The sequence below is a fragment of the Podarcis pityusensis genome (genome assembly GCF_964106645.2).
Source record: "Podarcis pityusensis genome assembly, chromosome: 7".
Lineage (NCBI taxonomy): Eukaryota > Metazoa > Chordata > Lepidosauria > Squamata > Lacertidae > Podarcis > Podarcis pityusensis.
Window position 1 is genome coordinate 50,451,402 of NC_138031.1, and position 11,018 is coordinate 50,462,419.

General features: G+C 41.3%; 1 protein-coding gene across 4 annotated transcripts in view; it reads left to right on the plus strand.

Annotated features, from left to right (window-relative positions):
• GNAL (G protein subunit alpha L) overlaps positions 1 to 10,515 on the plus strand; it is a 146,401-nt gene extending 135,886 nt beyond the window's left edge. For all 4 annotated transcript variants that reach the window (XM_081014215.1, XM_081014213.1, XM_081014214.1 and 1 more), the window contains exons 6-12: positions 2,555 to 2,609; positions 3,743 to 3,816; positions 4,936 to 4,994; positions 5,224 to 5,344; positions 5,734 to 5,864; positions 8,338 to 8,405; positions 8,871 to 10,515. In XM_081014215.1, the coding sequence (XP_080870341.1) occupies positions 2,555 to 2,609; positions 3,743 to 3,816; positions 4,936 to 4,994; positions 5,224 to 5,344; positions 5,734 to 5,864; positions 8,338 to 8,405; positions 8,871 to 9,017 (655 nt within the window). In that variant the 3' untranslated portion in view covers positions 9,018 to 10,515. The remainder of the gene's footprint in view (positions 1 to 2,554; positions 2,610 to 3,742; positions 3,817 to 4,935; positions 4,995 to 5,223; positions 5,345 to 5,733; positions 5,865 to 8,337; positions 8,406 to 8,870) is intronic.
• The last annotated feature ends 503 nt before the right edge of the window (positions 10,516 to 11,018 follow it).

Below are 11,018 nucleotides of genomic sequence, written 5' to 3' on the forward strand. Positions count from 1 at the left end.
TACCCTTGACCGTTAGATCCAGTCACGGACGACTCTGGGATTGTGGCACTCATCTCGCTCTATAGGCCGAGGAGCCAGCATTTGTCCGCAGACAGCTTCCGGGTCATGTGGCCAGCATGACTAAGCCGCTTCTGGCGAACCAGAGCAGCACACGGAAACGCTGTTTACCTTCCCGCTGGAGCGGTACCTATTTATCTACTTGCACTTTGATGTGCTTTCGAACTGCTAGGTTGGCAGGAGCAGGGACTGAACAACGGGAGCTCACCCCTTCACGGGGATTTGAACCGCCGACCTTCTCATCGGCAAGCCCTAGGCTCTGTGATTTAGACCACAGCGCGACTGAACCCTGTGCAACTGATTTATAAGAAAATGTGCTACTTCAATGAACTGTAGGATTCTCACAAAAGCTGTAAGAAGTCAGTTAAACCTTTTTATGTGGCAGCCAAAGGCAGCACTGTTTACTGCGGTTTCATACCTGGACAAATAAATGTTTGAGTGTAAAGTGTTGTTCAGATTTTACGAAAAAGCACAAGCAATTAATTTTTTTACATATGCAAACATAGATATCCTGTATATATTAAGAGGAGAGTTGCATATGGTTGGTGTGTTATCATTAGAGGTTTATCAGACATCTGATGCAACGAGAACTTTTGAGCAGCATATAAAGGTAGTGTGTGTTTAAAAACAAGTGCCTTAGAACAACCTGTCATGCACAGGTTTTAAATACTTACGTGTGAGAAGGAAGGTTGTCAGGGTCCCATTGAGGCTGCTATTGCCTTTCTACCAAAAAGCTCATCCCTCTGCACTGTTACTATGCATGGGGGGGGGGGCGACATTCATCTTGCAGAGGAGGGATTGGCATGGAAGTAAAGTACAAAGTACCTTGCCATTTCCAACCTTGAACAAATCTTCACTTTGCCTTGTAACTTTCACTAGATTTTGCCAAAATAGATATGCTGTGGAGGATCTATGATCAGATCTCCAAATGTTGTGTATTTTCACTTAGAGCTGCTGCTATTATCCCTGCCAATTTGGATCCTGGCCATTGTTCTGAGGGAGGAGTTAACTCTTTTCTCTCAGTACAATGTGAGAACCTCTTCTGTTGCCACTCTAGCAGTAGTTTTGAAAGGTGATTGGAGTCAGGGAAACATCTGTGCTTAAAGCAGTGTCACAGCCCAAATAAAAATCTTAAAGTGCTTGTAGTTGCATTGAGCAAAAGGAAAATGTGTTGGAAGCTCCAATCACAGAGTAGTGTGATCCTTCCACAACTGTATCCTACAATATGGCATCAGGAAAGGGGGCTATATGTCTGTTTTAGTGGCATCATAAGCCTTAGAAAATCAGTCATATCCAGCCAGCACTCCAAATTACAATAGCTCTACTATTATGGGAAAGAGAGAGGTTTTAGGTTTATCCTCTAAACCAGGAGGGGTGTGTGTGTGTGTGTAATCTGTTGCCCTCCAGATCTTGTTGAGACTCCACATTCATCATTCCTGATGCTTCATCACGCTAGCTGGGGCTGTTGGTACCTGGAGGCCGCAGTTTAGCCACTGCTGTTGCAAAACTAAAGCGGTTTATTGAGGAGAGACGTATAAGCCTGCAAATGAACAACAGCTTCTCATTTCCTGTAAACTGGAAATAACCTAGCACTTCTCTCTGCTTGATGTCTGCTCTTCTTTAAAACTTTAACACCACACTTTTATTTCCTGGTAGTCAGCCTGTTGCCATAGCAACAGGTGTTGGAAATTCAGGTAATATGAGTCAGGGCTAATCCTGCTAATACGTACATCTTTCCTAGGAGCCTTGTCTTGGTTCTTCCCTGTCTTATGCTTGTAGCTGTGCCTTGTATCCCTTGTGAAAATAAACCTTTTGGTGGATTCATAGGGTTCCTAAATCTAAAAGTAATGCAGGGCACATTATCTTGTTGATTGTTTACAGGGAAAAATATTTTAAAACTCAAGTAAAAACATTAACAAAATACCAGAATTGAGCAAAATAATGCAAGCAATGGTCCACGTACAACAAATATAAATAATAGGTGAGCTCTTTCGTTAATCAAAATAGCCCCATTGAAATCAGTAGACTTGTCTTTCCATTTTAACGGGGTCTACTCAATTTCTTAGTTGGCCAATAAGATGGGTAATCTAACAATAAATATGCATGATGATTTCTTAAAAGATTGTATTTTAGAAAGTGAAGGTGCTGCACTGTTTCTGCAGAGATACACTAAACAATGCACATCCACATCCACAGGGTTGTTATAGTGGTTGCCTAAACTTCTTTGTTTGTTGCATTAGCTTTTTAAAGTTCTGAATATCACCTTTTACATCTTTCTTGACAGGTAATTAATCCAACATTTGGATTGTATAGGCTTCTATTGGGGGCCCTTGTACTGTAAAAAGTATTGGATAAATGGTGTTTTGGCTGCAACTTTAACCATGTTTCTTAGATTACCCATCATATGTATCATAATAATAGTGGGGATGAGGCAGCTGTTATTGGGTGTTTTAGATATATTAGATTTTCCATGGTTAACAGCTGTGTTTTCTTTCAGCTTTCTAGAAAGAATAGACAGTGTCAGTCTGATTGATTACACACCCACAGATCAGGTGAGTAAAGTGGGAAACAACTGGCTGTGAACTGTAAGCCATCTTCATATTTTTTTTAACATGTCCAGTGGTGTCCATCTGCTGAGAGAATAAAACTGTCCGTGGAACAGGAATGCAGTGTCTGGTATTTCCCTTGCATGCTCTATGCCACTGAAACCTGCTCTGGGTTCCTGAGGGACCCTCCAGAACAGGCTTCAGAAAATTGCCTCTGTCCCTGTTCTACTGGTAGATTTGTTTCATGAGTGCACAGACACCACTGGATGCTACCCATAGCATTTAATTTTAAATATACTAATTTTAAACCGTTCGGTGGGGGGAATGTCTCAAATGAAGGGTGAGTTAATTCTGTCATGTTTGCTTCCTTAAAATTCAGAGATCACAATTCACAGAAAGAACGCAGATCATTTGTTGAAGTGTTCTAGTCCTTCATCCATGACTGGTGAATTTAGTTTTTGTGAACAACAGAGGCTTTAACCTTTTCCCTTCCATGCCACGTGGCAGACTGCTTTTGAAACTGGGGCGGGGGGGGGAGATTAAAAACAATTTATTGTATTGCGGGGTGGAGGCAGCCATTCAAAGAACAAAAGTAAAATAGTTCCACCTTGCTTGATTCTAAGCAGCTCTTCAGATCCTGGCCAGTATCAAAAAGTAAATATCACCCAACTCCTTGTTTGCATTTCCTGATGCCCAAGAAGCAAAACACATCAGCCCTTTTCACTGCTGATTGTGAGGCACGTGCCATCATGGTGTCTGGCATAGACACAAAGGCATACCTTTTCAGAGGGAATTTAGTCAGATATGGGAAGAACTGTGCAGTTTGAGAAGTTACCGAGAAGAGAGAGCCAGCTGACGAAACAGTTGTGTCAATTCACATTGTGCATCAGTTGCACTGAAATGTTGATATATATCAGTTAAAATTGTATAGTCCAGGGTAGACAATGTGATGCCTCCCAGATGTTGTGGGCAACAACTCCCACCAGACCCAGCAGAGTGGCCAAGAGTCAGGGGGTGATGAGGGTTGTCATTCAAAACATCTGGAAGAACCACGTTGGCTACTCCTGTACTCCTAGTATAAACAAGTGCTTTTTTAAACCAAAAAACTACATACTTCTGATTCTGTTTTTCCTTTCCAGGATCTCTTGAGGTGCAGGGTTTTGACATCGGGGATTTTTGAGACAAGATTCCAAGTAGATAAAGTAAACTTTCAGTGAGTACACTACTACTGTAGTAATCTGTATTTTTTGTCATTATGGTAAAGTAGAGGCGACCAAATTGACTTAAAAAAAATTATAGAACCATTTTTTTCAAATAACCTTGTGGGCTGCAACAGGATTGCACAAGAGAAGAGCAAAGCTTGAAACGTATACAACAGCTCCATTTGTTGCACAAGCCATTGCTGGTTATTTACTTCTTTTGGTAAATTATGGTCCTTGAACTTTCAAATTTCAGATGAGGTCTTTCCAAGGCTTTATATAATGATAATGAAAGAGCTGAAGTGTTATTTCACAAGCCCTAATTCAAATAGCACATTAAAATCCCTGGGTTTTGAATTTTTATATTTGATACCTACGAAAGCAATGATAGCTACTACAAAGAGAAGCTTAATTAACATTTAGTCTATGTTTGCTGTTAATACTTTTTTCTAGTCTGACTGCAGCAATGAAGCATTCCCAATGAACCATTTTAATACTTTTACCCATTTGAAATTTTTTGTATATTCTGGAATGTTCTAAGGCCTCAAAGATATGCTGCATCTCAAAATGATTACATTCTAAACAGTGCTTATAAAACTCTAGTAAAGCTGAATAACTTTCTCAGCCTTGTAAAAGTATTGTAGGAATGTCAAGTTAATTCCTTCTGTCCTCTGAATCACTATAGCAGGCACAGGCAAACTCGGCCCTCCAGATGTTTTGGGACTACAATTCCCATCATCCCTGACCACTGGTCCTGTTAGCTAGGGATCATGGGAGTTGTTGTCCCAAAACATCTGGAGGGCCGAGTTTGCCTATGCCTGAGATAGAGGATCCTTGCCCTTTTTCTCAGTAGACTTGTTTGGCCCACTTTCTTGTTGCATTTTGGGTCTTGCCTTTGAGACATGTTTATAAATTTGCACTCTCAGCCAGACCCCCCCCCCTTTTCACAACTGATCTGTGTTTCCCCAACTATCTGTTAGTATATAAATAAAACATTTTCGGGAAGCTGAGGGAATGTCCCTTTTTTCATGCAATAAATACTGCCATTTCATTTGGAAGTTTAATAACATAGCATGCAAAGTGTAACTTTCCTTGTGCATGCCAAAACGTAACACCCTCTGGCTTTTCAACAGCATGTTTGATGTAGGTGGTCAGAGAGATGAAAGAAGAAAATGGATCCAGTGTTTTAACGGTAAGCAATATATTCACATTATGTGTTCTAAGAATGTTTCCAGCTCCCTTATTTTATGTTGTAAGTGTACATAATTTAGGTTGATCTGAGTTTCTAAACCTTCAGAAATCTTTACCATTTTGTCTGTATATCCTAGATTGCATTTATATAAATACCATCATAAAACATGTTTATTTACTGTGGCAACACAGTAAAAATCTTTTTATCTGGGTGTTCTGTTCTCCTCTAGATGTCACAGCTATTATCTTTGTCGTGGCCTGTAGCAGCTACAACATGGTCATAAGGGAAGACAACAACACAAACAGATTACGGGAGTCCCTGGACCTCTTCAAAAGTATCTGGAACAACAGGTAAAATTCCCATACAACAGAGCAACTATATTGGGAAGGGGGAATAGTATGTAGCATTTCTAGCTCTCCATCCTCTGCTGCTTTCCATCCTCTGCTGCCACCAGGCAAGCACTGGTACACCAGGCTGGGATGGGATATGCAGAGAGTGAAGATCACTTTCTGTGCTCCCCATCCCCTACCACCACTGGGTGAGCACTGGTGCAGCAGGCGGGTGCAGGACGCATCACGTGATGCCAGGCCCCCTCAATAGGGGTCAAGTCGGCCCCCCTGCTTCCAAGCTTCCTTCCTTTGCTTCTGTGTCGCCAGAAGCAACTGGCTGGCTGCTGTTGGAAATTAGGACACTGAATGATGTTTTGTATGAGATTATTCTAACATGTGGGTCTTTGCAGGTGGTTACGGACAATTTCTATCATTTTGTTTTTGAATAAACAAGATATGCTGGCTGAAAAAGTCTTGGCAGGGAAGTCTAAAATTGAAGATTATTTTCCTGAATTCACACGTTACACTGTACCTGAAGATGGTGAGTTTCTTATCTGCATTGTGATTAAGTAGCTAGGGTAATCTTTGGTTTCCTTTTAAGGTCATGCATAAATTCCTTAAATAACATATATATCAAAGTAAATATATCAACGCAGAAGTTAAGATATATTTTGTTCCAAGTAACACTAATAAACCTTTAGACAACCAATAGGCTGGTTAGTTCAGATGGAAGTGTGGCCTTGCTTGGCAGTCACCTAAGAGAGGAAAACCAGCAGGGAAGGAGGAAAGAGTGGTGAAAACATCCAGCAATTGGGCTGAGCTGCAAACCATCCTCAGGATTGGTGGGATCTCAGTAGCACCCACTACTTCTGCCGCAGCAGGCCTGAGCAGAAGATCTGACAAGATACGCCAGTCCCCTCTGCAGCTCTGACATGGTCATGACAGAAGCAATTAACAGCTGCTGCCTCAGACAACCTTTTTGGCAAACCCCTTCCTCTTCCCAAACTTGGAGAGCTCAGAAAGGTAGTTCTTTCCTAATTTTGCATGCAGTTTCAGAGGGCCATAGTTCTGTAGTGCCAAAGGTTCCAGATTCAATCACTAATATCTCAAGGTAGGACTAGAAAAACTCCCCTGTCTGAAGCTTTGGATAACTGCTGCCTGCCAACGAAGACAATACTGACATGGACAAATAGTAGCTTCCCATGTCCCCACATTTCAGAATGCCTCTGCAGGTCAATGAAGGTCAGTACGATATCAGAAACAAGACCCAGCACCTCCCTCAGGGGTGGGGTGGGGCCACTGGCAGGCACAAATTTTGGCTGACTACCAAGGTCAGATTTGTAGATCCCTGCCCTTGTGGTGCCTTGCTAACAATCCTCTACTCTCCCACATTATCTTAATCACTGTTCCTTCAGAGCCCTTCTATAGTCTCCCTTTGCCTCAGTAGGTTTTTTATCTCATTTTCTACCTACCGTATTTTTCGCCCTATAGGACGCACTTTTTCCCCTCCAAAAATGAAGGGGAAATGTTTGTGCGTCCTATGGGGCGAATGCAGACTTTCGCTGAAGCCTGGAGAGCGAGAGGGGTCAGTGTGCACCAACCCCTCTCGCTCTCCAGGCTTCAGGAAGCTATCCGCAAGCCTTGGGAGCTCCGCATGAGTTCCCGTCGGGCTCCCAAGGCTTGCGGATAGCATCCTGCATTCCAAAGCCTGGGGCGTGCTGCACAGCGTGCCCCAGGCTTCGTGCAGATATCGGGCAGCCCCACAAGCTCGGGGGACAGCGGGAAGGCGCAGCGCCGCCATCCCGCTGTTCCCTGACCTGGTTTGGAGGCTGCCAGCCCCACAAGCTCGGGGGACAGATATCCGCAAGCCTGGGGAGACCGGCGCGACTTTCCGCCAGGCTCCCTAGGCTTGCGGATAGCAGCCTGTTCTGGGGGCTGGGGTCGGGGGAAGCTCGGGCATCCCCCGCCCCAGCCCCGCGCCTGGGGGGGGGAAATATTTTTTTTCCCTTTATTCCCCCCCCCAAAAAAAAACTAGGTGCGTCCTATGGGCCGGTGCACCCTATGGGACGAAAAATACGGTAATTTTTGTTCATATTTATCTTTCTCAGTCCCTTGCCTGCTTTTCACTCTTTCATTAGCCTTCTTGCTTCTGGACTTCCTGCCCTTTGGGTTTCTTAATTTCCAAATTCTTTTCCCAAAGTCCACCAGACAAAGTAACAAATACTCAAGAGCAGCTAGACTGAAAACTGCTTAGCTCCTTGATCTATTGAGCATTCCATGTGACTACACCAGATGAGAATCATGTATGAAGGTTTCATTGCCATAACCAAAATGTAGATAGCCTGGGAGCAAATCCTCTTATCTTGTTTAAATGTTAATGTGTTCTGTGTATTATTCAGACAACTGTTGCTTTGTTGAGCAATTCCTTTCTTCCAACGCCTCTCCGTATTGCGTCGTGTTAGGGCACTTCCCCACCAAACCTACTTTGATGCCTAGCCCTCCTACCCTGTTCACAACTACCCTAAAGGCTGCCTGCTTCCTCCTCCTCCTCCAGACTCAGTTTTGCCCTTATAGTACTCAAACCAATACAAAGGTCTCTACCTGCCCTTGGCTCTGGTTCCACCTACTGTTGGCCTCCCTGCATTATGCCCTACTGGCCCAATGAGCACCAGTCACCACTGGTCAGTAATCAAGAGAGCATTTGCCCACATGGGAATATTTTAGCTGATGTATATTACAATGATGAAAGTATAAGTTGTAGATAATGATGTACCTAAATGTTACTATTGCAAGGAATGTCGCTTGTTCAGGGAGTTCTGGGGTTTAAGTGTGTGAAATGAGGTTAATTTTATTTAAGTTAATAAATGTTCTTACATTTGATAGTATTAGCCATAAAATTGTACTGATACATAAAAGGCAGTAAATTGCCCATGCTTATCTAATCTGCCTTAACCATGCTTTCCTTTTTTATATCTATATGTCATTACTACTTACTTATTTAATGTTCCTAACAGCAACGCCAGATGCAGGAGAAGACCCCAAAGTTACAAGAGCAAAGTTTTTTATCCGGGATGAATTTTTAGTAAGTGACACTTTAAAAAACATTGACTGGCTGTGTTAATTTACTATCGATAAACTCATTTGACCAGAAAGGAGTTTTAGTATAATCTTTGAACGTTATAGAAAATGTGTAACATCTTGAAATCCAGCTGTTATTTAAATATTAATCAACAATGTCCCCGTTTTATAAATCAGGAAAAAATGCCTGGTCACTTGTCTAGCTACGTAGAATTATTTTGTCTTCTATCTGGTATTCCTTTTAGAATGGCTTGCCTTTCACCTCCAGCCCATTTGTGTGAACCAGATAACTAAGATTAATGCATATAACCCTCTGGTTTTAGATTGGACACGCACACACACTTTGCCATTTCCAGGTCTGCCTTTCACTTCTCAAAGCAGCACTTTGTTGTGTTGATAGCTGTCCAATGGCAGGTACAGTTTGTGCCTTTCAAGTCTTGACTCTGTATTGGTTTTCTTCCCCCTGCAGAGAATAAGCACGGCGACTGGAGATGGAAAGCATTACTGCTACCCCCACTTTACATGTGCAGTTGACACAGAAAACATCCGCAGAGTGTTCAACGACTGTAGAGACATCATTCAGAGAATGCACCTTCGGCAGTATGAACTATTGTAATTGAGAACACCATGGAGCCTGTGGTTTTAAACATCATCTTTGTTTCCGACTTCTTCATGTGAAGTAAGAGGGAGATGCTATCTAGATACACGTCTGCCTCCTCAGTTTGTTTACTTTGATTAGCCTTTCAACCCAGTTCATGCTTTATGGGACGATGTGTGTGCTTTATTTTTATATGCCACTTCTGTGTCATTCCACTAAGGCCTTTGGCTACCTCTGTTTCCTTAGGTTTGGTTGCATTTTTGTTTTGTTTTTAATTGGACATAGCCTGCTAGTTGTTTTTTTCCCCCAGCAGGTTTGTTCAAGCTGGTATCTGCTAGGTGGGCGACACCATGTCATACTTGCAGTGTGCATGGGTTTCCTTTCTACCGTGACGCTGAGGAGTACTTGATAGATTGAGTGGGGGAGAATAATGCACTTTGTTTTAGGGTTGTGAAATACTGTTGAGGATATATACACGCGTGATGTAGCAGCACCACAATATTAGTCACAGTTTTTAACATAACTGAGTTGCAGGTCAGCTGACAAAGGTGACCTCCTCTTCTAAGCCATTATTGGCACAGGAAATAGACTAGATAGTGAGGCACAGGGAAGATGAGCAATTTTTCTGGAGGTTTGGAGTCAAGAGTCTCTACACACCTCAGGCATTTGAATTCAGAGCTACTTTTTCAGACTACTTGCATCTAGGCAGAAAATTCACCCTCACTTTTGTTTCTTCTGTCCACAAATGATCCAACTACTTTAGATCATTTTTGGACAACAGTCTTCTCCCTATATATATAATATATATATAATATATATATTATTTTTGTTTTACTGCTGGTTTATTATTATATTGTACAGACTGTAAAGTGTAATATTATTTTGTACAATTTTATTGAAGATAAATACTTGTAGAAGATCTTTGTGCCTTGATTATGGCTGTACCTGTAAAACGAGCTAAGATGTAAGTATGTTTTTGATTGCGCTGTACAGCTTGATGTCAACTTTACCTGCAGCAGTGACTGAAGGTAAAAAACTTCTCTGTAGAGTTTAGGGTTTTTCTGGTTTATATAAAAAGAAATGCTCTTTAGTATAAAAAAATATAAATTATGCAAATTTTAGTCATATACCTTTGAAAGTAAGTTATTACTGCCACCAGATGTTGCAGCAAATATGCCTTTCTCAGTCTTAGCTTTAAAACACTGAAATTGATTCAAGTGTCCAAATTGCAACCTGGTGTTTTCATGGAAACCAAGGATTTTGTTTTACCTTTAAAAAAAACCTATGTTCAGTAATTCTTTGGTCATTCATAGCCAATTTCACAATTGCAGATTGTGAATGTGTAGAAGCACCATTAGATAAAGGCTCTTCAATCTCTGTTGCAACAGCCGCTTTCATTGTGCAAATTGGAAGAAAGAAGAAAAGGTTTAACCCTTGTGTCTGGCCTAAGAGAATTACAAGATGACAATTTTATTTCTCTTAATAAAGAGACCTTAGAAAATGGTTTTATTTTAAATATTGTAGAATCACAATGTGTGGATATTTCTCAAACTTGAATAATTTATGCAAATGACATTCACAAAATAAGTTGTGGTACAGTATAATATAAAAGCAAGAATTGCAGTAGCAATAAGGCATGTCCTTCTCAGTACTATAACACTGCTTTTATATTTTATACATAGGTGTTATGTCGGAGTACATAGTTTCCTGTGTCCAAGGTAACCTGTACAAACGTTTAAAATTTGTAATTGCAATAACAAAATTTAGAAGTGTTAGCCTACATACCTTCATAGATTATGTATCTCTTGGATTATCTTCATCCTTTGCTTTAAATTTAAAGGCAAATTACTCTTTGAAATATTTTCAACCACCCAATGTGAATCAATTCTTAAAGGAGGATAGCATGTTTGTTGTTTATGTAAGCCCAGCCGTTTTTCCCTGACAACTGGGCAGACATGTTGTGGTTGTAACTCTGCAAAGGGGTCACATTAGTAATCTTTCTAGGTACTGTATTTTCTA